Source organism: Podarcis gaigeae (genome assembly GCF_964106915.1).
Source record: "Podarcis gaigeae genome assembly, chromosome: 2".
Classification (NCBI taxonomy): domain Eukaryota; kingdom Metazoa; phylum Chordata; class Lepidosauria; order Squamata; family Lacertidae; genus Podarcis; species Podarcis gaigeae.
Window position 1 is genome coordinate 127,035,907 of NC_139679.1, and position 27,756 is coordinate 127,063,662.

At 50.0% G+C, this 27,756-nt stretch overlaps 1 protein-coding gene and 1 long non-coding RNA gene across 3 annotated transcripts in view; both read left to right on the forward strand.

Moving 5' to 3' along the window:
- The window catches only part of LOC310838155, an 86,972-nt gene that overhangs the window by 51,017 nt on the left and 8,199 nt on the right, over positions 1-27,756 (forward strand). The gene's annotated exons all lie outside the window — the stretch shown is intronic.
- On the forward strand, positions 10,256-26,209 carry LOC310837568 (uncharacterized protein). 2 transcript variants are annotated; one of them, XR_014560578.1, is made up of 7 exons: positions 10,256-10,892; positions 11,956-12,419; positions 13,484-13,657; positions 14,522-14,608; positions 17,681-17,767; positions 22,258-25,806; positions 25,864-26,209. XR_014560578.1 is itself a non-coding variant. In XM_083724367.1 (5 exons), exons 1-5 carry the CDS (start codon positions 13,170-13,172, stop codon positions 23,577-23,579), a joined length of 1,686 nt encoding a protein of 561 aa, XP_083580493.1. In that variant the 5' UTR covers positions 12,975-13,169; the 3' UTR covers positions 23,580-26,209. The 2 variants fall into 2 exon arrangements, 1 of the variants encoding a protein (XP_083580493.1); XM_083724367.1 differs by lacking the exons at positions 10,256-10,892; positions 11,956-12,419 and adding an exon at positions 12,975-13,185 and having other exon boundaries at positions 22,258-26,209.

Sequence of the window (27,756 nt, forward strand, 5' to 3'; positions counted from 1 at the left end):
GGGGTGGAAATCTCCTGGCAACTGAATTCTCTGCCCTCCTCTCTATCGCTCCTTCTCGCCTGTCTCTTGGTCCAGTTGGTGAGAGAGACCGTGGACTGCTGCTTGACCCAAAAGGGGGGTTCTGAGCTCTATCTCTTTCTCCTCTCAAAACCCTCCAGTCAGCCACACCAATTGGGAGCCCGAAAGTAAGACGGAGAGAGCCGGCTTGAAAAGACAGCCGACTCTCCGCAACGGGCATCCCAGTTGAAAGCAAGGGGCTGGAGTTCTTCTTCCGAACTTCCCGAGCGTCCAGCACAAGGGGGCAGGAGGGGTCTTGCTTTCTATCATTAATCCCAGCCGCACTGGTCGGGCCACGTAACACGTGTATCGTGCGTGAGCCCGCTTCCAAAAGCAAGGGGGATTTTCGGTTCAAAACTCTATCCAGGGATCACCCGATCTGGCACCGCACAGCGCGGGTGTCAGGGGTTCAGAAGGAGAGACACAGGAGGGGGAGCAAATGGAGAGTGAGGAGGAGGAGTACGAGGGGGGCGCAGGCAGTGACAGTGGCCAGAGTTATTCCACAAGCCTCTCTAGCGAATCGGAGGACTCACAGAAGGGAGCGCCGGTGGCCAGAGCAAGGGAGATTCCAAGGGAGAAACCTCAAGAGGGAGGGGCCAGCGGGGAGTCCCTGAACAGCAGCTGGAGATCAGGACCAGCGTCTCCACCAGAGCGCAGTGGGGAGGGGGAGTCCCAGGAGTCGGGACCAGTGTCCTCACCACCAGAGGGAGGAGAGGAGTCAGGTTTGGCAACACCCACATCAGGAAGCGGGGAAACGGTCAGAAGGAAAGTCACCGGCTGGGCGCGCGCGCCAAGTTCAAATGTACAGGAGCGCGGCACAGCGGGGAGCCCGGGAAGGGAGCCAGGTCCTAAAGCCCGCCGGAGGGAGGGGCAAGACTCAGGAGGCTCCGCGTCAGAGGAGTCCAGGAAGGAGGGAACCCCAGAGGGCAGAAGGACCCAACGCAGGAAAGAGCAGCGCAAGAGGTGGAGCAGGGCTAGAATCTTAAACTGGTGTGGGTGGAGCAGTGAGTCAGAGGGGACTTAGCCGGTCTAGCGTTAAGACGTGGGTCTGCGCGCCCAGAGCTTGGAAATGGAAACTAAACTTCAATAAAGACTTTTGTATATAATATCCACTGGGCGTTGGTCCTCTGTGAGCTGGGACCTAGCGCCAGTCCTGACAGTAAGTCCCCTCTCTATTTTCACCAATTTTGCAACCTCGTGGAGTGCGGGAAAGCAGCGAGGGGTGAAGATTGGTGCTTCGCGAGCTCACGAAAAACAGGGAAATGACTACCGAAGAGAGGATAGCGAGTTTGCAAAACGCAGTGACGCAGTTGACTGCAGAAATTGCGGCTTCCAGAAAGAAAGAACAGGAAGCAGCTGCTGCCTGCCAGGATCTGCGAACCAGGTTAGAAGTGCTAAGTACACAGAGGCTACCGGCCACCAGACCAGAAGGGATTGGGCTGGGAAACAGAGGAGGGAGCCTGGTATCTCACTTCAATGGGGACCTGCAGGAGTATCCTAACTTCAGAGCAGATGTAATTTATGCATTGCAGCTGCTTGACAAAGACTTTAAAAATGAGGAAGAGAGAGTGGGATTTATTATTTCGCATTTACGGGGGGAGGCAAAATCGTGGCTGCGCAATCTATGGAGAGACAAGGATCCAGCCCTCCAAAATGCGGCTGCCTTCATTAAAGTGATGGATGCGTGTTTTTTATCTGAGATTGATGTGGATATCGCTAGGAGGGAGATTCACGGACTAAGACAAGGTAAAGCCACTGTGAGGCAATATCATTCACGTTTTTTCGGATTGGTGAATGTACTAGCCTGGGAGAAAGAATCGCCTGCCGTCAGAGACCTGTTCTGGGAGGGGTTGAGCGGAGCTGTGAAAGACGAGATCGCAAGGGGGGGAAGACCCCAAACCACCAAGGACGTGGTGGAACGGGCACTCTCCATTGGGGTTCGGTTGGAAGGACGCCCTTGGAGCAAGGAGGAAGGGCATTTGGGACGCACGCCAGCGAGAGGACCGCCTCCCTTCCCCAAGGAGGCGGCGCGCGCTCGATCCATGCCTCCGCTGGGAGGGGGAGAGGAGCCGATGGAGATAGGTGGTGCTAAGGCTCACTCCACAGTCGGAGCCCTAACTCCGGGAGCAGTCAAGATGAAGCCTCCTAGAGGAACCAGGAAGTGCTACATCTGCGACAGTGCTCAGCATATGGCAAAAGAGTGTCCCCAGCGGTTTCACAAGCATACTGCAGCCGCAGCGACAGTAACAGACGCAATTCAGCAGAGGGAGTCGCAGCAGGAAAACTCCACTGTCTGGCTGGAGATGGCGTCTCTGGGGACCAGCCAGACAAGTCAGTGAAGCAATCCCCAGGGATCTTACAGCCCACCGACCCCCTCCCACCCAAACCAGTAGTGCAGCTCACCGCATCCCTTCAGCTCCCCAATGGGCTACTGGTGGAAATTCCCATCACCATCGACTCGGGGAGCAATGCAGATTTTATAGACATGCAGTTCATCCAGCAACATGGCATAGCCCTTCTGCCAGCGGCGGTACCTCTGAAAGTCGTCACAGTGGACGGCAGGGAGCAACTGGGAGGGCAAGTGCTACAGCAGATGCCGCCAATGGTGATGCGCATTGGAAACCACTGTGAGGTCATCAGCTTCAACGTCACCCGCCTGTCAGACACACCCATAGTGTTGGGAATGAGTTGGCTGGATAGGCACAGCCCGGCATTAGCTTGGTACCAGCGGCAACTGACCTTCGGCTCCTCTTACTGCGCAGAACACTGCATCCTGGCGGACTTGGAAGATGAGGGGCACGAGGATGGACCACAGCTGAACTTGGGCATGTTGCAAGCGGTGCCTAACAAATACAAGGAGTTTTTGGAGGTCTTCTGCGAGAAAGAGGCGGATAAGCTGCCACCCCACAGACCCTACGACTGCAAGATCGACCTCCTGCCCGGGGCGACGCTCCCGACGGGGAAACTGTACTCCATGTCTGAGGATGAATTGCAAGAGCTCAGGGAGTTCATAGATCACAACCTGAAGCGGGGATTCATCCGGGAGTCCAAGGCGGCAGGAGGCAGTCCCGTGTTCTTTGTAAAGAAGAGGGATACGCCCCAGAAGAGGCTGGTCGTTGATTTCCGCTTCTTGAACCTCAAGACCAAGCCCTCAGCCTTCCCTATGCCCAAGATCGATGACCTGCTGGCGACGGTGAGGAAGGGTCGCATCTTTACCAAGTTGGATCTGCGCGGAGCGTACAATCTCATTCGCGTACGGGAAGGCGACGAGTGGAAAACAACCATGTTTACGCCGCTGGGCACTTATGAATACAGAGTTATGCCTTTTGGATTAAAAAATGGTTCCCACTGCTTTCAAGCCTTCATGCATCATGTCTTGGCGGGTCTCCTCTACAAGAAGTGCGTCTGCTTCCTGGATGACATCCTAATCTTCTCGGAATCGCCGGAGGCTCACGAGAGAGATGTTAGGGAAGTTCTGCAGAGGCTGTGGGAGCACAGGCTGTACGCCAAGCTGGAGAAGTGCCAGTTCGACAAGACGGAGGTGGATTTCTTGGGCTACAAACTGTCCGACAAGGGACTGGCTATGGACGGTGCCAAGGTACGTGCAGTACTGGACTGGAAGAGCCCACGCAATAGGAAGGAAGTACAGAGGTTTGTCGGTTTTGCCAACTTTTATCGCAAGTTCATCAAGGGTTTCGCCATGCAGACAGCGGCCATCACCGACACCCTCAGTTCCAAGAAGAAGAGGTTCATCTGGACGGAGCAGGCAGAGCAGTCCTTTCAGAAGCTCAAGCAGCTCTTCGCTTCCGAAGAGAACCTACTGCACGTAAATCCCAGCAGGCCCATGAGAGTGGAGACGGACGCCTCAGACAGGGCCGTGGGAGCCGTTCTGTTGCAGCAAGACCACCAGGGGGACTGGAGGCCGTGCGCTTTCTACTCCAGAAAACTCAGCAAAGCGGAGCAGAACTACACCATTTGGGACAGGGAGTTGCTGGCCATACATGCAGCCTTCAAGGCGTGGCGGCACTTCCTCGTCGGAGCCAAGCACACGGTGCAGGTCCGCACAGACCATAAGAACTTGGAGTACTGGCGCACGGCGAGGTTCCTGAACCAGCGACACATCCGCTGGGCGGAGTTCTTTGCAGATTTTGACTTCAGAATTGAGTACATCGCAGGAAACAGCAACGTCTTGGCGGACGCGCTGTCCAGAAAACCGCAGTATCTGGAGGCAGAGGCACCGGCGGCGGCCAAGCACATTTTCACACCACAGGCGTGGGCATGCGCGTCAGCCACAGTGGACCTGGACGCGGTGCGCCGCGCGCTGCAAACGGACTCGTTCGCCCGAGCCAAGATGGAGGAGGTGTGCAGTGGCAAGGCGAGGGGCGACGAATTCCAAGTGCGCGACGGCCTGCTCCTACGCAAGGGAGTCCTCTACGTACCAGGAGACAGCCTCCGCGCGAAGGTCCTGCAACAGCTGCACGACGCGCCCAGCGCGGGGCACTTCAGCAAGGAGAAGACGGTGGACTTAGTAGCCAGAGACTTTTGGTGGCCTAAGATGCGGGGGGATGTCACGGACTATGTCAATAGGTGCGACACCTGCCAAAGGGCTAAGCCTGTGCACCAGCCGCCGGCGGGCCTGTTGGAACCGCTACAGACACCGTTCGTACCGTGGGAGAGGGTGGCCCTGGACTTTGTCACAGATCTACCCAGCTCGAGGGGCAAGACGGCAGTGCTCGTGGTAGTGGACCTGTTCACCAAGATGGCCCACTTCATTCCGTGCGCGAAGGTGGCCACGGCCGAGCAGACCGCTAAGATGTTCATAGACCACGTGTTCAAGGTGCACGGCCTACCATGGTCTATTTTGTCCGACCGGGGGCGCCAGTTCATCTCCAACTTCTGGCAAAAGCTGATGGGATTCCTGAACGTCAAGGTCAGCCTGGCGTCGGCGAGACACCCGCAAACTAACGGGCAGGCGGAAAGGGTCAACGCCGTCATGCAGCAGTACCTGAGATGCTACGCGAACCAGCAGCCATCGACCTGGGTGGACTATCTACCGTTGGCCGAGTTTGCCTACAACAACACCATTTTTCGCCAACTACGGGAGGCATCCCAGAACCTTCCCGGGTCTGGACACAGTGCGGGAGGGGGAGCCACAGGGAGCAGAGGACGTGGCAGCGGAGTTGCAGGAGATCCACGAGCAGCTCAGGAGGCAGTTAGAGTTGGCAAAACAGGCTTACAAAGTGCAGGCAGATCGACACAGGAGGGTTGGGGAGGACATCCAGGTGGGAGACTGGGTCTGGTTGGCAGCACAAGCAGTTCCAGCCAGATCGTTAGCCAAGAAGAAACTAGGGCACAAGCAGCTAGGGCCTTACCAAGTAGAGGCGCAGATCAACCCAGTGGCCTTCCGGTTGACACTCCCGGAGGGTTCCAGAATGCACCCGGTCTTTCATAGATCAGTGCTCACGCCCTACAGAGAGCCCCACAGGTTTCAAGCACCGGGGAAGGCGCCAGACCCGCTCAGGGAAGCGCCCAAAAAGGGGGGGTCGCCGAGAAGGGGGCCACTCAACGAAGCCACAGAGATTTTGGACTCAAGGTGGGGGGAGGACGGGATTGAATATCTTCTCGCCACAGAGGACACCCCGGCCAGCGCCAACAGGTGGGTGCCGGATTACGCATTGGAGGAGCAGTTGCTCAAGGAAGAATTCCATACACTTTTCCCGCACAAGCCTATGCCGGCGGGCTTTTTCGATGATTGTCTGTTCACACCCACACTCTCGGCCAGCACTTTCCGGGGTTTCTCGTCAGCGGAGGACTCGGCTCCGGGAGGCAGCTCCCCAGAGGACTCGCTCTCAGGTTTTGGCACGGGGGGATCTTATTGGTGGGAGGACCAACCCGAAGTGGGATGGCGCAGAGACATGCCGGAGGGACCCTGGGAAGTGGCGTCACCTCAGGCGACAGGGGGAGAAGGGGTTGTGAGTGATTTGGGGGCGGCCTCAGATTTCGAACACACCGCCCAGGAGATGGAAGCGGAGGGAATCGCAGTCGACGAGCCCATGGAGGACTTTCCAGACTTATCACAATGGCTGCACGCCTCGGGGGACGAAGTGTATCCTGAACTCACCCCGACAACTCTAGAGCGCCCGGAACCCGCACCTGAAGAGGGGGAGGGGGAAGGGGGGCTTCGAGGGGGGGATGGATGTCAGGGGTTCAGAAGGAGAGACACAGGAGGGGGAGCAAATGGAGAGTGAGGAGGAGTACGAGGGGGGCGCAGGCAGTGACAGTGGCCAGAGTTATTCCACAAGCCTCTCTAGCGAATCGGAGGACTCACAGAAGGGAGCGCCGGTGGCCAGAGCGAAGGGGGCTCCAGGGGGGAAGCCCCAGGAGGAAGGGGCTAGCGGGGAGTCCCTGAGCAGCAGTTGGAAATCAGGACCAGCTTCTCCACCAGAGCGCAGTGGGGAGGAGGAGTCCCAGGAGTCGGGACCAGTGTCCTCACCACCAGAGGGAGGAGAGGAGTCAGGTTTGGCAACGCCCACATCAGGAAGCGGGGAAACGGTCAGAAGGAAAGTCACCGGCTGGGCGCGCGCGCCAAGTTCAAATGTACAGGAGCGCGGTACAGCAGAGAGCCCAGAAAGGGAGCCAGGTCCTAAAGCCCGCCGCAGGGAGGGGCAAGACTCAGGAGGCTCAGCGTCAGAGGAGTCCAGGAAGGAGGGAACCCCAGAGGGCAGAAAGACTCAGCGCAGGAAAGAGCAGCGCAAGAGGTGGAGCCGGGCTAGAATCTTAAACTGGTGTGGGTGGAGCAGTGAGTCAGAGGGGACTTAGCCGGTCTAGCGTAGAGACGTGGGTCTGCGCGCCCAGAGCTTGGAAATGGAAACTAAACTTTAATAAAGACTTTTGTATATAACATCCACTGGGCGTTGGTCCTCTGTGAGCTGGGACCTAGCGGCAGTCCTGACACTCACTTTACCAAAGAAGGTGGCATATGCTTTGGTATATGCTTCAGGAAGGTGTATATGCTTTGGTTTAGCAGGAATAATCCCTTATAGAGTTAAATTGACTTATTTGGACAAAGTTCCCTTTTTAAGTATGGTTTTGTTTTAACATTGGTTTTGAAAAGTTGAGAACCATGGGGCAAGATAAATTCAAATTGGACTCTGTTTGAATTGGGCAAGTGTATCCAGGCTGCAATTAGCTTTTGGTCCTTTAAGAGCAAGTGAGCAACTTCCCATGACTGCAAGACCAGAGCCTATAATAATAAAATCCCATAGAACGGCCAAGGCAAAGACATTTCTCTCATGACGTGTCCAAACCTGCGCCAGCTGTGGTGAGTGCCAGGCAACATTGTTAATATGAAAGCCCTATGTGGATTCACCAGGGATTGCCACTACTGTGACACCATGCTGGTGTGAGACCACAGAAGAGCTACCTTGACACCTGAGAACACAAAAATGGTGGGGGACAAAGCAAACTGCATTTTTTCCAGTCAGTAGTGGACCTTCCTGCTAAATGTAAAGCATAGACCACTATTGAACAAAATACAACAGGTGTTCTTTTATGTGATATCCTATATCCAGCTATCTGCACTACTATACTTGAAAATGACCTTAAGAGGCATGGCTTGCAAGTCCCCTTCAGGTTTGCACAAACCCACACATCTAGTACGATAGATACAAAGTTATTATTTAGTGCATATCTATATAACATAAACATACATTGTATTGGTCCGTGTTGCTCCCTCCTTTGTTGCCCTGCTCAACCCACCTCCTTTTCCATTAGAGGCTATTCCCACTCACACGGCACCCCTACCTTCACCGAGATTTAGGGTGCGGAGAAAAGATTTGCAAGTTCTTACAGAACTTTAATGCAAATCTATCTCCGAATGGGGGACTGATATGGAATGGGGGGGCATGTCTTCTTCACCTTCTTCTTCGCTACAATATATCAATTTATTTCCAATTGTCAATGTCAAAAGGGACTAAAATCTATAAAATTCATAGAAAATCAACGTGCCAATTTGCTCAATTTCTCTAGGACTCCATCACACCTCCCCTGTCCAGCATAATCCCTCAAGCAAGGTGTTAAGACCCTAATCCTGTCAAATCGCTCTGATCAGCCTTTCCTCCAGGCAATGTCAGGTGGCAGACTATGCATATTTGAGACCATTGTTTTCTCATCCCCAGGAAGTGTTTATCTGTGCATATCTCCAGCTCTGCATATTCCCCCCTCCCTCCTCCATATGTTAATCCTGTGTAACCCAACCTCTTCTTAATGTATTCATGATGTAACTGGGATGTATTTTGCACTGTATTCTGGGACATGGAGGGAAGTTTCCAAAGTTCATGTCACCCCTTTCTCGCTGTTCAATCTCACCTTGAACCTGTTGCGCAATAAACTTGGATCTTCTGCAGTTTGCTCCTGTCTCCGGCTGAGCTCGCTTTCCTCCGCAGGGACCCGCGGACACTTAGTCCGATGAGCTGGGTGGCAGAGCAGCCTCGCACCCAGATTTTACCGTAACAGGGTGGAGCCCTTCTCCTAGCACTGACTCTTGGGGTGACCAAGGATGCTGCTCCGGGGGTCAAACTCCCCTGAGGGAACCCTCCACCTTTGAGGGGATAAAGCCATTATTATTATTATTATTATTATCATTATTATTACTACTACTACTTCTGTTATTCTTCTCCTCCTTGGGCCTTTCCCTCCTGGCCCCCTTCGCAGACCCCGGCGGATCCCCCAAGGCCGCTTGCCTGGCGTCTCCCAACGGGGAGGCCTCCTCCGTGGGGCAACATGGCGAGGAGAGAGGCTGCCCTGCGGAGGCCAAGATATCATGGCAGGAAGGCGGCTGAGGACCAAAGGTGCCGCCCTCCTTCAGCCGGGAGGAGAGACCCCGAGAGCGTGGGACCCCCGAGGCCCACGGGGGAGCCATGGCGTCTCTGGGAGCGGCTGGGGCCTCCGGGAAAAAACAAAATGGCGTTCCCGCCTTCTTCAGAAAAGGGCAGGAAATGCCATCTCTTGGCCCCGCCGCGTCCATGCGCTCCTCCTGGGCCTGCCTGGCCGTGGGGGGGGGGGGAATACAGCTGCCCCCAAATAATGAGGAGGGAGAGAAACAGGAAGAGAAGGAAGGAGAAGCTGGGAGGGGGAGCAGCCATGAGGGAAACTCAGGGGGAAAACTCCCTCAGGAAACCGGGCGAAGGAGAGGAGGAGGCCCAGGGGAATCTGAAAGGGGATTGGCCAGCTGCCCAATGGAGAGGCCTCTGATTGGTCCAGCCCGGCTCTGGGATGGGAAATGGGTCAGATGGTTCTGGCAGCCCAGGAGAAACTGGTTTTCTGGCAGGAAACTCGGGGAAAGGGTGGCCGGGGTCCCTCTGGCTCCGAACTGGAGTCTGGTCCCCTCTCTCCACCAGCCTGGTCTTCCCCTTTCTTTTTCATGCGCCCCCTCCTCCCCCCCCGGTCGCGTCTGCCTTTCCTTCCTCGCCTGAGACTCTTCCTCCTCCTCCGTCTCTCTTCCTGGGGTGAGAAGCGGCTGCAGAAGCAGAAAAACCCGCTTGACGGGGGGGAGGGGTCTCCTGGCTGGGAAGCCCCCCTCCCTCCTCCCCCCCTCGCTGAGCTGGAGGGTGTTCCTGGGGGGGGTGTCTGGAGGGAGCCATTTCGGAGCCCACGGCACCTCCCGCCACTAGGCAGCCCTTCGCCTCTTCTCCCTCCCAGCCTTTCCTCGGGATCCAGGAGCCTCGATGTTGGGGGAGGGGAGAGCCGAGGTAACCCCCCCATGGACCCCCCCCCGTCTCCCTTGCAGTTAGTCCGGTGGGATGTGGGCTCCTTGGGGCAGAGGGAGGGAAGGGGGGCAGCCCCTAGGGCGCAGGCGCAGAAGCAGGAAAACTGCAGGGAGGGAGAGGGTGGGGAGGGTTAAAGGGAGCCGAGCGGGATTCCTAGAGAGGGCCGGAAGTGAAGGGGGAGGGGCAAGGTCCTCCATGGCTAAATCCCCCCTCCCTCCCCTCTCCCTCCCTGCCTGCCTCCTTCTTCTCTCGCCTTTGCCTCGGTGAGTCCCCTCTTTCCTCCCTCGGAGGGTGCCATGGGGAGAAGGGGGTCCCAGGGGGGCAGGGAGGGGGCATGGGGGTCCCTGCTCAGGTCATGCCAGGTGGGGGGAGACCCCCAAGTCAGGGGGCGGAGGGTCAGGCAGCAGCGAAAGGGGCGGGAAAGGGGGCAGAGAAGAAGGGGCGGAGGGATCCCGGGGGCCAAAGCAAGGCGGGGAAGGAAGGGGGCGCCGGGGGGGGGAGGGAGGGAGGCGCCCCCCGGCTCGCTCCCCCCTAGCCTGGAGGTCAGCAAGGACCTCTTGCTGCTTTAGGTAAACTCGCCACCTTGGGTGTGGGGGGGGGGGAATTGGGGGGCCAAAAATATCCCTTGACCTGGTGCAGAAATCCCTTGAAAGGAATCCATGACAGTGATCCGAGGGAAGCTCCCAGTCCCTGCAAACATTCCAAAAGGATTTCGCCCTCTGGACAGCTGAGGAAGGGAAAAGCCAGGAATCCTCGTCTCCTCTGCCTAGGCGGCATCTATCAGGGCCAGTCTTTTTGGTCTGCCAACCCGATCATCTTTATCCCAATCACTTAGAAGATTATTTCATGCTACTCTTCTAGGGAAGACACCAGGCAGAAAAAGACAAGAGTCAAGAAAGTAGAAAAGAATGTACTACGGCACTGACCAAATAGGAGCTGTATTTTGTACAGACTGGACTTGGGGTCACCTGAAAAGCTACATTTTAATATATTATGTCATGATGTTGATTTTGACATTATGAGAATCTGTATCTAATTCTAGAGAAGTAGTTTCTAGTAAATAACTTTGCAATTGTTACTATACGGCCTATTACGTTTACATGCTTTTTCAACTGCAAACATTCCAGCGACAATATTGAAAGGAAATCCTCCCCACCTGCTGGATTTCTGCCTGCCAGAAGGATGAAGGATGTAGAAAGCCAGCCAAAAGGGGGGGGGGGGGACAGTGGGAGAGAGAGCAAGAAATTCTGCTTCTCTTCCTCACAGATCCACATAACCCCAGGGCACCTTAACAGGATACATTTTTGGGCCTTGGTAGGCGTGCCTATAAATTAAGGAATACAGTGGTGCCCCGCAAGACGAACGCCTCGCAAGACGAAAAACCCGCTAGACGAAAGGGTTTTCCGTTTTTGGAGGCGCTTCGCTAAACGAATTTCTCTATGGGGTTGCTTTGCAAGACGAAAAATCTTGCGAGTTCCCACGTTTTTTTCCGCTTTTTTCCGCCCTTTCCCTAAGCGCTAAGCTGCTTATCAGCTGTTCCGCTGATAAGCTGCTTCTCAGCTGATCGCTAAAAGCCGCTAGACCGCTAATAGCGCTAATCCGCTAAGCTGTCAATGGGCTTGCTTCGCAAGACGAAAAAACCGCTAGACGAAGAGAATCACGGAACGGATTAATTTTGTCTTGCGAGGCTCCACTGTACAGTCCACAGGTCTGCCATGATTGACCGCATAAGAGCCAACTCCTCGGGCCGAGGTCCCTTTGGTTCCCCCCATAAAACATTTGAGCCCCACTCCCGTTAATGGGCATTGCCATTCAAATGGTGGGTGCACACTGCATCTTGTGATCAGTTTTGCGGGGCAGGGCTTACTTGGGTCCAGGGGCTTCCAATGGGGAGAATTAAATCCTTAATTAACGGAGATTCTGCCTCCTGACATAATTCCCGGCTATGCCCATGCCTGTCCTCCCTTAATATTTTATTCAATTTGGCACCCCTAATTGACTGCCGTTCCCTGTGCTGTCCCCTGCTGCTATTATTATTATTATTATTATTATTATTATTATTATTAAATTTGTATTATGCTCTTCATCCAAAGTTTACAGGGCGATTCACAACATGAAAATGCAAAATGAGAACACCAAATGCATAATAAAACAAAGGCAGACGAATGATCTCTCCTCCCACAAACATATTTAAGAGGCATGTCAAGCGGCCAAAGGCCCAGTTATAGAGAAAGGTTTTTGCCTGACACCTCAAGATGTCAGGAAGGTGGCAGGCGAGCGTCCCTTGGGAGAGCCACTGGAGAAAAGGTCCGTTTTTGTGTTGCCGCCACCCAGACCTCTGGTGGAGAAGGCATGTAAAGCAGGGCCGTGGAACAGAGGCTGGATGGCCCTCGGTCAGGGATGGTCTAGTTGAGATTCCTGCATTGCCCCAGGGGGTGGGCTAGATGGCCCTCAGGGGTCCCTTCCAACTCTGCAATTCTCTGGTGCAGGATTGGGCGGAGTTTTAGGTACAAGTTGGATTCAAGGGGTGCATAGGATCCGGTCGCCGTGGAGCGCAACCCGAAAGCGCTCAACCTGAAGCGTATTCAACCCAAGGTATGACTGTCCTTCGATGGCTTCCATGCCAGGCTGGGGGCCACATTTCGAGACCGGCAACTTGCAAAGATGGTGTATAAGCACAGGGAATATTGAAGGAGGAGGGGTGTGTCAGTCTCATTATATTTCAAAAATGTGGCATCACCAGCTTCTCTGCTTCCACATAGAGATTTGGTCCCCATGCAACCCCAGACAGAGGCAAATACAGTGGTACCTCAGGTTACATACGCTTCAGGTTACATACACTTCAGGCTACAGACTCCGCTAACACAGAAATAGTAATAGATAGGTAGCCGTGTTGGTCTGCCATAGTCAAAACAAAATAATAAAATTCCTTCCAGTAGCACCTTAAAGACCAACTAAGTTAGTTCTAGGTATGAGCTTTCGTGTGCATGCACACTTCTTCAGATACACACTTCGTGCATGCACACGAAAGCTCATACCTAGAACTAACTTAGTTGGTCTTTAAGGTGCTACTGGAAGGAATTTTTTTATTTTGTTTTGACAGAAATAGTACCTCGGGTTAAGAACTTTGCTTCAGGATGAGAACAGAAATTACACAGCGGCAGTCGGAGGCCCCATTAGCTAAAATGGTGCTTCAGGTTAAGAACAGTTTCAGGTTAAGAACAGACCTCTGGAACGAATTAAGTATGTAACCAGAGGTACCACTGTATGGCCACAACATCTGCCTGGCTTGCGATGAGGGAGCTCAAAGAGCGTCAGCAGGGGTCTCCATAGAAAGCACCTATCATGGGGGCACCTACAGGTAATGGCTACTCATCTGTTTTCTGCCCATGCTCTGGGGTTGCAGTTTTCAGGCTTGGGGACAGGAAGGTGACTGGTTTTGGCACCAAGTTCTGTCCATAAGCCCCACTGAGTTCAATGGGATCTACTCTCAGGTCATTACTGTGCAGACCCTGCCAGCCTTATGAAGTGGGGTGAGGAGCAAAGAGCTGAAATTGGAACCACTGGAGAAGTTTAGAAATGGGGCTTCTGTTAGGGGCAGGAGAATATCTAGGGCAGGAGATTCTCTGAGGCTCCCTTTGCTTCTTCCTCTCTCCCAGGACCCTGCAGCTTCTTTTGGCTCCTTGACTCTTCAGGAAGGATGAGTGAGACGGATCCTGTCAAGCTAGAGGAGATGGAAGAGGGAAGATGGACGCATGACCTGGTCAGGCTGTCTCCCGCATCCCTCCTCTCAACCTCTGAGCGCTCCCTCCCAGGGACCTCCGAGAGATCTGGTGAGTCCCAGGGGAGGGGAGATGGGGACCTGGATGGATGGAGCCAGAGAGGAATTGGGGCTTGCTCAGCTAGGGGGTGGGGGGAGGCAGGCAGGCGGATGGAGATGGAGAAGGGGGGCACCTTTTCGGGCTCCCCCACCTGCCTGCCTGCCTGCTCCTTTGTCATCTGCAGGCAATTTGAGCCAGGAATAGGTCACAGCTCCCCGCCCAAAGCGATGAATTGGCAGCTCAAAATGCCTAAAACCAGTTCTGTGATCTGGATGCCCTACCCGTGCCAGACAACTCACTGATCCCTCACGCAGGACCAGAAGCCACGATTATTGAATCTGATCCTGCTTTGCAGATTGAATGCAGATGGGACCACTGTGTGTTGCCTTTTTCTTTTCTTTTTGGAATAACACTTTATCTGCTTTCAAAAACAAGGATCATAGGACTAAGAAACGATACAAATATGTAGACTGAGTCTTCTCATGTCATTTTTGTATATCTCAAAAATAGCAGAATAAATTTTCAGGAATATCTATAACATATGGTTCATCATTAGTGGTCAGTGTATGAGTTCTGGGTTCATGAATTACTTTAAACTGAAACAAAAAAAGGGGAAACAGGAGAGCACAGAGAACGTTCAACATCGCAAAGCCGAATGCCTAGTCAGGAGCTCTTGTGGCCGTTGTGCTTAGATTAATTTTGAGCAATAGTCATTATTCCTCTTCTGTCACCAATGAAACAATACAGAGTTGGTCTCCTCATGAAAATGGGAGGGCGGTTCAAAGTGAAGTAAGAGATTTACGTATAAATTTAAATTTATTGAGGCAACAGCTGATGGGGAGTGTTCAGGTGAAGGTGTTGCTGTTTCTTTCACAGACGAGGCGTGGACGTTGCTGGATCCTGACCAGAGAGCTTTGCATAAGGAAGTCAAGGAGGAGAATCATAGGATCATGTACCCTCTCGGTAAAACTCCCTGTTGGATCATAAGATCAGTTGTTGTTTTTTAATTTATTTAATCATTTTTTCTATACAAACAGCAACCGCGAAAGACACTACTATACAACAAAAACCATAATAATAACAATAATAACACAATTTGACAATTCAGATTTAAATACACTGATATACCTGTGACTGCACCCTTTTAACAAGATTTCCCCACCTCTCTCTCCTCCCCCCACTTCCCACCTCAATCCACCTTATTGCTTAAATATTCATTCCAGATTTCTTCATATTTATCCATTCTTAATTTGCGTTGACATGCAATTCTCCCTGTTCCCAATATATATGTCTTAGACTTAGTAGGCTGAACTCAAATTTTTTAGCTAGTATATTATTCAGTTCTAATGTTAGTTGTTGTATTCTTTCATATGTACACTCAGATGGATTATTTGCCATATCACCCCATAGTGTTTTTAAAGAAATTTTTAGATTATTTTATTTTAAGCTTTGCAGCTTGGCTTTGTTGGCAGAGAAGGATATTATCTTCCCTCTGATGTAAGCTTTATATCCTTCCCATTCCATCAGTCTTGACATTGAAGATTTGGAGTTATTTTTAAAATATATTTGTGTTTCTTGGCTTATATATTGAATGAAGTTTTTTTCATTTAGTAATGATATATTAAGATACCATCTCCTCATACCTTCCTGGGTTTTAGATAAATTATATTCCCGTATTACTGCTGAGTGATTAGCTATAATGGGAATATCAATGTCACATCGGCTACTAAAGGGATGTAATGCTGATGTTAGAAAAAAATCAATTCTATGCTGGGTATTAACCTTTGTCCTTTTTTTCCTGGCTGCTGAGGTGGTTTCCATCTGTGGATCTAAAATTTCATTAAAGTTTCCACCCATTATCAAGTGCTGATAAGATAGAAGGCTTAATCTCTTAAAGCAGTTGTGAATAAACTTATGGTCATCAGTGTTTGGGGCATAGACATTTACTATTGCTATTTCTGTCCCTTCTGTTTTAATTACAATTATTAAGCATCCACCATCTTCCTCTCTTATTATATCTTGTATTTCAGAAGGCCAGCCCTTCCTAAATAAAATTGTGACTCCCCTAGCATTTTCGTCTTGAGTTTGTTGAAATAACTTCTTTTACCCATTGACATTTGAAAGTTTGAGCCCCTTGTTCTGTCAAATGTGTTTCCTTTAATAGACCTATATCAGCCTTTAATGTCTGTAGATATTTGCGTGTTAGGATTTGTTTTTTTCTTTTCTTTTAACCCCTTGACATTCATACTTATAATTCTCATTATGACTTTAATCTGTGAGCTTCCTTGTCCTCTATTTTATCTTTAGCAAAATTGTTTGGAAGGCCTAATATAGACCAAATATACTGAAAATTATTATCGCTCCAACCTGAGTCATATATTAACCGTGTGTATATTTAACATGTGGATTACGAAATATATGAGTAATTAACATTCTTGCATATCTAAATATATATGAGGCAGACTCTACCCGTTATACACACTGAAATTAACTTTAAGTATTCCCAATTAAATAATTATTATTTGAAAATATTCAAAGGAAGTAGAGAAAAAAAGAGAGAAAGGTGTAAAGTAGTTCTATCAGCAGTAAAAAGGATTCTGAAAGGGTAGGCTCAAATATATACCAATAAAGGTAAAGGTACCCCTGCCCGTACGGGCCAGTCTTGACAGACTCTGGGGTTGTGCGCCCATCTCACTCAAGAGGCCGGGGGCCAGCGCTGTCCGGAGACACTTCCGGGTCACGTGGCCAGCGTGACAAAGCTGCATCTGGCGAGCCAGCGCAGCACATGGAAACGCCGTTTACCTTCCCGCCAGTAAGCGGTCCCTATTTATCTACTTGCACCCGGGGGTGCTTTCGAACTGCTAGGTTGGCAGGCGCTGGGACCGAGCAGCGGGAGCGCACCCCGCCGCGGGGATTCGAACTGCCGACCTTTCGATCGGCAAGCCCTAGGCGCTGAGGCTTTTACCCACAGCGCCACCCGCATCCCTAGTTCTATCAACAGTAAAAAGGATTCTGAAAGGGTAAGCTCAAATATATACTGTCAGGACTGCCGCTAGGTCCCAGCTCACAGAGGACCAACGCCCAGTGGATGTTATATACAAAAGTCTTTATTAAAGTTTAGTTTCCATTTCCAAGCTCTGGGCGCGCAGACCCACGTCTTGACGCTAGACCGGCTAAGTCCCCTCTGACTCACTGCTCCACCCACACCAGTTTAAGATTCTAGCCCGGCTCCACCTCCTACGCTGCTCTTTCCTTCGCTGGGTCTTTCTGCCCTCTGGGGTTCCCTCCTTCCTGGACTCCTCTGACGCTGAGCCTCCTGAGTCTTGCCCCTCCCTGCGGCGGGCTTTAAGACCTGGCTCCCTTTCTGGGCTCCCCGCTGTGCCGCGCTCCTGTACATTTGAACTTGGCGCGCGCGCCCAGCCGGTGACTTTCCTTCTGACCGTTTCCCCGCTTCCTGATGTGGGCGTTGCCAAACCTGACTCCTCTCCTCCCTCTGGTGGTGAGGACACTGGTCCCGACTCCTGGGACTCCCCCTCCCCACTGCGCTCTGGTGGAGAAGCTGGTCCTGATTTCCAGCTGCTGCTCAGGGACTCCCCGCTAGCCCCTTCCTCCTGGGGCTTCCCCCCTGGAGCCCCCTTCGCTCTGGCCACCGGCGCTCCCTTCTGTGAGTCCTCCGATTCGCTAGAGAGGCTTGTGGAATAACTCTGGCCACTGTCACTGCCTGCGCCTCCCTCGTACTCCTCCTCCTCACTCTCCATTTGCTCCCCCTCCTGTGTCTCTCCTTCTGAACCCCTGACATATACCAATAGCCAACAATTAATAATATAATATCAGCACTAACGGTAAGAAAACAAAACATAAACTACTTAATACACTCAACAATAAAACAGAGATAAATAACAAAAAAGAACAACAAAAAGGGGGGGGACCAAATTCATGACTTTCGCTCTATAGGAGATGCAAACATTCACCCCTTTGAGCTCCTAGGTTCACATATATATAATAGTCAGGAGTATGTTGCTGTTTGTTTTACAGACAAGGTGTGGACGTTTCTGGATCCTGACCAGAGAGTTCTACATAAGGAAGTAAAGGAGGAGAATCGTGGGATCATGGACCCTCTTGGTAAAATTCCATTAGATCATAAGATCAGTTTTGAAATTCCATGCATACCTTCACTATTTGGATGGAGACCAAGAGCGTCTGGGATTCTAACATCCCCCACCGTGAACCCAGAATGGAGGGACATCAACTGTTTCCTCTGTGAATGTTCTGCGTCTACTCATGCCTTTTAAAACAGTGACCAGGCTTCTCTTAACCACCCAGGCCTTCTTAAATGCCGGCTTCAGAGTTTTTAGGGAAGTTGATGTAAATTCTGTCAGGCTTGTTGTTTTTGCTTCTGTTTGCATTTGATTGACCAAAGACATGACTGACCTTGGAGATGGAGTGGATTCCAGGATTGAGCCAGAACAAAATCCATCCCAGATAAAAGCCAAGCAATATGTCAGTAAATGTTGTTGTTGTTTAGTCGTTTAGTCGTGTCCGACTCTTCGTGACCCCATGGACCAGAGAACGCCAGGCACCTCTGTCCTCCACTGCCTTCCGCAGTTTGGTCAAACTCATGCTGGTAACCTCGAAAACACTATCCAACCATCTCGTCCTCTGCCGTCCCCTTCTCCTTGTGCCCTCCATCTTTCCCAACATCAGGGTCTTCTCCAGGGAGTCTTCTCTTCTCATGAGGTGGCCAAAGTACTGGAGCCTCAGCTTCACAATCTGTCCTTCCAGTGAGCACTCCGGGTTGATTTCCTTCAGTATGGAGAGGTTTGATCTTCTTGCAGTCCATGGGACTCTCAAGAGTCTCCTCCAGCACCATAATTCAAAAGCATCAATTCTTCGGCGATCAGCCTTCTTTATGGTCCAGCTCTCACTTCCATACATCACTACTGGGAAAACCATAGCTTTAACTATACGAACCTTTGTTGGCAAGGTGATGTCTCTACTTCTCAAGATGCTGTCTAGGCCTGTCATTGCCCTTCTCCCAAGAAGCAGGCGTCTTTTAATTTCGTGGCTGCTGTCACCATCTGCAGTGATCATGGAGCCCAAGAAAGTAAAATCTCTCACTACCTCCATTTCTTCCCCTTCTATTTGCCAGGAGGTGATGGGACCAGTGGCCATGATCTTCGTTTTTTTGATGTTGAGCTTCAGACCATATTTTGCGCTCTCCTCTTTCACCCTCAGGAACGCAGGTGGCGCTGTGGGTTAAAGCCTCAGCGCCTAGGACTTGCCGATCGAAAGGTCGGCGGTTCGAATCCCTGCGGCGGGGTGCGCTCCCGTTGCTCGGTCCCAGCGCCTGCCAACCTAGCAGTTCGAAAGCACCTCCGGGTGCAAGTAGATAAATAGGGACCGCTTACCAGCGGGAAGGTAAACGGCGTTTCCGTGTGCGGCTCTGGCTCGCCAGAGCAGCAATGTCACACTGGCCACGTGACCCGGAAGTGTCTCCGGACAGCGCTGGCCCCTGGCCTCTTAAGTGAGATGGGCGCACAACCCCAGAGTCTGTCAAGACTGGCCCGTACGGGCAGGGGTACCTTTACCTTTACCTTTACTTTCACCCTCATTAAAAGGTTCTTTAATTCCTCCTCACTTTCTGCCATCAAGGTTGTGTCATCTGCATATCTGAGGTTGTTGATATTTCTTCCGGCAATCTTAATTCCGGCTAGGGATTCATCCAGCCCAGCCTTTCGCATGATGAATTCTGCATATAAGTTTAATAAGCAGGGAGACAAAATACAGCCTTGTCGTACTCCTTTCCCAATTTTGAACCAATCAGTTGTTCCATACCCAGTTCTAACTGTAGCTTCTTGTCCCGCATAGAGATTTCTCAGGAGACAGATGAGGTGATCTGGCACTCCCATTTCTTTAAGGACTTGCCATAGTTTGCCGTGGTCGACACAGTCAAAGGCTTTTGCATAGTCAATGAAGCAGAAGTAAATGTCTTTCTGGAACTCTCTGGCTTTCTCCATAATCCAGCGCATGTTTGCAATTTGGTCTCTGGTTCCTCTGCCTCTTCTAAATCCAGCTTGCACTTCTGGGAGTTCTCGGTCCACATACTGCTTGAGCCTTCCTTGTAGAATTTTAAGCATAACCTTGCTAGCGTGTGAAATGAGTGCAATTGTGCGGTAGTTGGAGCATTCTTTGGCACTGCCCTTCTTTGGGATTGGGATGTAGACTGATCTTCTCCAATCCTCTGGCCACTGCTGAGTTTTCCAAACTTGCTGGCATATTGAGTGTAGCACCTTAACAGCATCATCTTTTAAAATTTTAAATAGTTCAGCTGGAATACCATCACTTCCACTGGCCTTGTTATTTGCAGTGCTTTCTAATGCCCATTTGACTTCACTTTCCAGGATGTCTGGCTCAAGCTCAGCAACCACACTACCTGGGGTATACGAGACATCCATTTCTTTCTGGTATAATTCCTCTGTGTATTCTTGCCACCTCTTCTTGATGTCTTCTGCTTCTGTTAGGTCCTTTCCACTTTTGTCCTTTATTATGGAAATCTTTGTATGAAATGTTCCTTTCATATCTCCAATTTTCTTGAACAGATCTCTGGTTCTTCCCATTCTATTGCTTTTCTCTATTTCTTTGCATGGCTCGTTTAAGAAGGCCTTCTTGTCTCTCCTTGCTATTTTTTGGAAATCTGCATTCAATTTCCTGTATCTTTCACCATCTCCCTCGCATTTTGCTTGCCTTCTCTCCCCCGCTATTTGTAAGGCCTCATTGGACAGCCACTTTGCTTTCTTGCATTTCCTTTTCATTGGGATGGTTTTCGTTGCTGCCTCCTGTATAATGTTGCGAGCCTCCATCCATAGTTCTTCAGGCACTCTGTCCACCAAATCTAAATCCTTAAACCTGTTCCTCACTTCCACTGTGTATTCATAAGGGATTTGACTTAGATTGTATCTTACCAGCCCAGTGGTTTTTCCTACTTTCTTCAGTTTAAGCTTGAATTTTGCTATAAGAAGCTGATGATCTGAGCCACAGTCAGCTCCAGGTCTTGTTTTTGCTGACTGTATAGAGCTTCTCCATCTTTGGCTGCAGAGAATATAATCAATCTGATTTCGATGCTGCCCATCTGGCGATGTCCATGTGTAGAGTCGTCTCTTGTGTTGTTGGAAAAGCGTGTTTGTGATGACCAGCTTGTTCTCTTGACAGAACTCTATTAGCCTTTGCCCTGCTTCGTTTTGATCTCCAAGGCCAAACTTGCCAGTTTTTCCTTTTATCTCTTGACTCCCTACTTTAGCATTCCAATCCCCTATAATGAGAAGAACATCCTTCTTTGGTGTCACTTCTATAAGGTCTTGTAAGTCTTCATAGAATTGGTCAATTTCAGTTTCTTCCGCACCAGTAGTTGGTGCATAAACTTGGATTACTGTGATGTTAAAAGGTCTGCCTTGGATTCGTATCGAGATCATTCTATCATTTTTGAGATTGCATCCCAGTACAGCTTTCGCCACTCTTTTGTTGACTATGAGGGCCACTCCATTTCTTTTACGGGTTTCTTGCCCACAGTAGTAGATATGATGGTCATCCGAACTGAATTCACCCATTCCCGTCCATTTTAGTTCACTGATGCCCAGGATGTCAATATTTATTCTTGCCATCTCATTTTTGACCACCTCCAACTTACCCAGGTTCATGGTTCTTACATTCCAGGTTCCTATGCAATATTTTTCTTTACAGCATTGGACTTTCCTTTCGCTTTCCATATCCGCAACTGAGCGTCCTTTCGGCTTTGGCCCAGCCGCTTCATCAGCTCTGGATCTACTTGTACTTGCCCTCCGCTCTTCCCCAGTAGCATGTTGGACGCCTTCCAACCTGAGGGGCTCATCTTCCAGCGTCATATCTTTTATATGCCTGTTGTCTTTGTCCATGGAGTTTTCTTGGCAGGGATACTGGAGTGGCTTGCCGGTTCCTCCTCCAGGTGGATCACGTTTGGTCAAAACTCTCCACTATGACCTGTCCATCTTGGGTGGCCCTGCACGGCATAGCTCATAGCTTCTCTGAGTTATTCAAGCCCCTTCGCCACGGCAAGGCAGTGATCCATGAAGGAGATGTCAGTAAATACCGGCCAACAAAGGCAGTGAAAACTATAGAGAGGCCCCACATCTAACTATTTTTGTTCTTCCTCCATCACAAGCATTCATTAACTTTGTTCAATAATGGATGTGAACCACGTCCCCTTCGCTCTGAGTGGGGTTGGGGTCCGGGGCAGCGATGCAGAGTTAGCATGACTTATGCTAACATGGCAGTGCATTGCTGGGGGAGGGGTTAGGTGGTGGGTTTCATGGTTCTATGTCTGCACCCCTGTCACAGTATGCTGGCAGTGGCGCCCCACCGGTTTCAAGAGTCAGGCGCCCCACAGGCGTGCTCAAATGCTGGGGGGTTGAAGATGCCACACATCGACAATGACATTAAGTTAGACTTCAAGGATGTCCTCTTGAGGCCGAAATGGAGCACTCTCAAGTCTCGCAATGAGGTGGGGGGGGGGACATTGTTCAATAATACGGAACTCCATTTGTTTTTCAGGCGCTAATTAACTTCTATCTTTATTGCAGAAGGTGATGAATTCAAAGGGGAGAACAAGGGAGAAGTCAACAGAATCCACATATCGGAGAAGTCTTATAAAACTTCAGAGTGTGGAGAGAACATCGGTCAGAGCTCCCAGTCCACCTCCCATCAAAGAGAGAGCTTTGTTCAGAGGGATAGCCTCACTTCACATGAAATAACACAGAGTAGGGAGAAACTGTATCAGTGCAGAGAATGTGGAAAGAGCTTCAGTCGGAAGGATCATCTCACTTCCCATCAAAGAATTCATACTGGGGAGAAACCTTATCAGTGCTTCGAATGTGGAAAGAGTTTCAGAAAGAGCTCCCATCTCACTTCCCATAAAAGAATTCATACAGGGGAGAAACCCTATCAGTGCTTTGAATGTGGAAAGAGCTTCAGCCAGGGTATCTATCTCACTTTCCATCAAAGAATTCATACAGGGGAGAAACCATATCAATGCCTCGAATGTGGAAAGAGCTTCATTTACAAGCTGAGTCTCGCTTCCCATCACAGATTTCATACAGGGGAGAAACCTTTTCAATGCCTTGAGTGTGGAAAGAGCTTCAGTCATAGGCAGGGTCTCACTTCGCATCAAAAAATTCACACAGGGGAAAAACCCTATCATTGCTTAGAATGTGGAAAGAGCTTCAGTCACAGGCAGAGTCTCACTTCCCATCAGCGAATTCATACAGGGGAGAAACCCTATCAGTGCTTAGAATGTGGAAAGAGCTTCCGGGAGGCGACTAAGCTTTCTTCCCATCAACGAATTCATACAGGGGATAAACCCTATCAATGCCTGGAATGTGGAAAGAGCTTTAGTCAAAGCGCGCATCTCACTTCTCATCAAAAAATTCATTCAGGGGAGAAACCATATCAGTGCTTCGAATGTGGAAAGAGATTCATCCTCAGGCCAAGTCTAACTGCCCATCAAAAAATTCATTCAGGGGAGAAACCCTATCAGTGCTTAGAATGTGGAAAGAGCTTCTTGGAGGGGACTACGCTCTCTTCCCATCAAAGAATTCATACAGGGGAGAAACCCTATCAATGCCTTGAGTGTGGAAAGAGCTTTCGTCACAATTCCAGTCTCACTTGCCATCAAAGAATTCATACCGGGACGAAACCCTATCCGTGCTTGGAATGTGGGATGAGGTTCAATCGAAAGGATAGTCTCACTTCCCATCAAAGAACACATACAGGTCAGAAACCCTATCAGTGCTTCCAATGTGGAAAGAGCTTCAGTCAAAGCTCGAATCTCAAGACCCATCAAAGAATTCATACAGGGGAGAAACCATTATGGAGGCCTCCCTCTCTGGTTACAGGACACCCATGAAGTGTTTGGCAGCAGTCCTGTTTCTCAGCGACTCCTATCTGCTCATATGAGCATGCAAACAGCAGAGGAAACGATAGCTGAGCTGTTGGAAGTATGTAGTATCGCTATTTATTGCTGTGTATCAAATCAAAACAACACAAATCATAATGTAGAATATAGCAACAGTGTGAGGAGCAGCTCACACCGACATCCTGTCTGTCTGGGAGACAGAACAAAGAGATGAAAAACAAAAGCACAAAGAACGGAAGTTCTGTGTCTGAGTTTCCGTTCTTACACTTCCAGAAGTGTGGAATGTAAATAAGGATCACATGATCCAGAAATGGGAGAGTGAAATACTAGCATCCTACCCCTTTTCATGACAACCATTGCCGCATATTTAGCTCATGTGCACTTTATTTATAAATAGTCAGTTGCTCTTTGTTAACAACATTTGACAACAAATCAGCAGCAATTTCTTTTCCTGCCATATAGGACACACGAGTCCTGTTTGGATACAATCTCTTGCATGAGATAATTTGATCTGCAAGTATTTGGTTCTTTGCTTATGTTAACGGAGAAATCTGAGGGCTCCTTTCGACAAAAAGCAAGGACACCAATCAGGAAAATTGGAGCAAAACAGCAGCCAGTAGGCTTGGTCTTTATTGAGACTGTCGCGATAGGACTCCAACTCACTGCAAGACGAAGCAAGATGGAAGCCCCAAACAAAAGAAGACCCCACCTTTTATTAGCTACTAATCCCCCATGCTACACCCCTAAGACTACATCAGAGCTACATCATTGATACATCACAAAAAGGAGGGGTTGAGGGAGGAGTTGTGGTGGTGACCTGATTGTCTTGTTCCACCTGGCCAGCTCCTTCTTTCCCCCTCCCCATGAGTACATCCCAGAGGACAAAGAAGAGTTTGTGGTTTCCTGCTTCCAGAGGGAAGGGTTGGTCACTGGTTGTTAAGGCACGGGTTCCTTCTCCTAGGATGTGACCAAGGTATTTTACTTCCCTTTGGCAATACTGTATTTTCTTTGGGGATACCTTGTGTCCTTTATGTGCTAATGCCATGAGAAGAGCTATGGCATCCAGCTTACAATATTCTTTTATTATTATTATTATTATTTTCCAGCTTACAATATTCTAAGTCCCGCCCACATCGTAAGATGTCATCAACGTGTAGGAGGGCGGACCCCTTTGGAAGGGTAACGTCTAGCAGATCCTGATTTAGTATAGCGGAAAATATTGCTGGAGATTCCACATAGTCCTGAGGTAGTCGCGTCCATGTTAATTGTCTGGTTTGCCAGGTGAAGGCATCCACTGGGATGCTGAAGAATGCAGAACATAGGCCAATGACAGAGTAAACTACAGTTCCCTCCGGAATTGAGCTCAGATGGTGATGAGGATTAGCCACCACGGCATGGCAGGGAATGACAAAGGAGTTCACGAGTCTCAAGTCCTGAACCAAGCACCCTTTTACAGGGTTCGTGTGGGGCTTGCGGACAGCGAGAAAGGGGGTGTTACAAGGAGAAGCTCAGGGAACTAGAACTCCCATTTTTAAGAATTCCTCAATCATCGCAATAAGTCCTTCTATTGCTTCCTTTGGTAATGGGTATTGTTTGGTACAGGGAAAAGGCAGGTCTTTCCTGTAGTTCATCTCTACTGGGGTGGCACACTTCAGAAGTCCAACCGATGTAGATTCAGTTCCCCACAGCCAGGGGGGACCCCATTTAGGAGCTCAGGGGGAAGATCCAGATCTTTATTATCCATCTCTTGTAAGATTCCTTGCAAGTTGAAGATAGATTCATTGGGCATATGCAGGTAAATCCCCTCCTGTCCACACTGGATGGTGGCATTTAGTTTACAAAGCAGATCCCTCCCCAAAAGGTTGACGGGGCGAGAAGTTAATAAAAAAAGTGTGCCTAACGGACAAAGGTCCAACTGACACTTTGGCAGCCTTGGAAAGGGGGCAAACTCTAAGAATCCCGTCCAGTCCCATTACAGTCCTGGTTTCTTCCCCTGGGGTCAAGTGACTGTTTGTGAGAGTAGAATAGGTGGCCCCCATGTCTAGCCGACAGTCGTAAGATTGTCCGTCTATCTGCATGGTGCAGATAGGATCCGAGGATAATAGTTGTAGAATAGGGCAAAGAAAAGGAAAAGAGGCGGGATCTGCTTCTGATTGTCAATAGTCATTTTATTCCTCCATTACCATTTTGTGGGAAGGGTTGCAGGGCGGTTTGGATGGTTGAAAGGATTGGTGTTCTTGGGAAGAGTCCTAGGTGGCGGTAAAGGAGGAGGAAGCGCCCTTGGGGTCTGCATTTGGGAGGACCCATAATCAGGGGGAGTTCCCTGAGCCTGGGGTTAGCCGGTTCCCTGTATTTCGGCTTCAGTGTCCTTGCCTCTCTTATAGTCTGATCTCCTGGGCCTGGGTTCTTGGTGTCCGGTTAATAATGGGCAGTTCCTTCTGATGTGTCCTTCCTCATTGCAATGGAAACAGACACGTCTGTCTGTCTGTTCATGTCCTCTTCCCTTCTGCCTTTCCCTAGGAGGGGGAACCCTGGTTGTGTAGGCTAGCACTTGTGGGGATTCTCCCCTCTGGTCCTTCCTTTTTCGTTCATCTCTTGAATTAGAAACTGACTTGGCAATAGAGAGGATCTCATGTATCATTTTCCTGTCATAGCCGACGTGTGCGTTTAACGCCTTCTGTATGTCGGCAGTGGCTTGGTCTTTAAAGAATCCCTTAACAATAACCTCATGTTCTGGACTTTCAGGGTCGATCCCACCCCAGGTTCTGATTGCGGACACCAATTGGGTATAATAATTGGAAGGGTGTTCATCGAGTCCTTGTAGGATGGCTTGGACTTTAGTCCAGTTCACTGTTCGCTGTCCTGCAGCTTGCAAGCCATCCAAGATAGCTTTCTTAAATATTTTCAAACCCCATATACCCCCAGTTATGTTATAATCCCAGGCAGGGTCATTCAGGAGGTTTTGGGCTGTCAAAGGGGGCATATCAGTGGGTCTGTCTGCTTGATAGTCAGGTCTGCTCAAAGTTTCCTCTGTCTTCCCTCTTCTCAGCTTCATTAAAAAGGGCTCATAACAACATGTGCACGTCAGTCCACGTTGGATTATGAGTGGGAAAGATAGTGGCTCCTTGTCGATGGCATTTATCGGAGTCATCTCGGAGGGAAGGCATTTTACCCAAACAGTTCATTAAATTGGAGGTGAGGAAAGGCTAGTGGGTGAAAACCATGCGAGGCGGGTCTCCTGCTCTTGCCGGGGGTATGGGTAGTGCTCTGAGATGTTGGGTTGAAATAAACGACAGACGAATGACAAGTGTCATATGGGAGGCACCTCTCGAGCATGTCTTGGGAAGTCCCTTTTATTGAATATTACAGCATTGCCACATATGTGCTTGTTGCTGATTGGTTAACACAAATACAATGCAAGGGTTGCATATAGGCATTAATCATCAGTAGATTAAAGGTTGGGAAAGGGAATACAGAATTGGACAGGCATGAAAACCTCCTTATTAAACTATTACTAGTGATTGATATAGCAAGACTTAAAGGAACATAACCATCGCATTCCATAGATGTGGTCAACCATGTGTTAAGAACAGGTCAGGATGCAATGTTTCATGAACTCAATGTGAACTAAACATTCTAGGGTGGGTGAGGAAGGAACACTTCAGCTTCATGTGCAGAAGCAAAACTTCCCATCACTGAGGGGGAGCACAGCCTCTACTTCTCCATTGACTAAGTTATTTCTGTGGCGAGTTGGCCTAGAGATCGGTTCTTCAACTTCCTCCTCTGAAGGAGCCCCCGCAGGCAAAGCATTGGGGTCGGGATTAGCTTGTTCCCCCCTCCCTCCTGGCACGTTCTGGAGAAGGTTATTCGGAGCTGGGGTTTGTAGGTTTTGGGAGAGATCGGGGGCAGGATTCCCCGGGCTATCTACAGCTCCTGCCCCGGCTCTGGCTCCGGCTCCTGGTCTGGCTGGCAGGGGTCCCATTGGTTCAGGGTAGTAAAAGCAAACCTAGACAGCATCTTTAAAAGCAGAGACAGCACCTTGCCAAAAAAGGTCCATATAGTAAAAGCTATGGTTTTCCCAGTAGTGATGTATGGAAGTGAAAGCTGGACCATAAAGAAGGCTGATTGCCGAAGAATTGATGCTTTTGAATTATGGTGCTGGAGGAGA

Coding starts and splice junctions, on each gene's coding strand:
- LOC310837568 (XM_083724367.1), top strand. Junction 13,658..14,521: donor AGGGACCTCCGAGAGATCTG/GTGAGTCCCAGG, acceptor TTTCTTTCACAG/ACGAGGCGTGGACGTTGCTG. Junction 17,768..22,257: donor TGGGATCATGGACCCTCTTG/GTAAAATTCCAT, acceptor TCTTTATTGCAG/AAGGTGATGAATTCAAAGGG.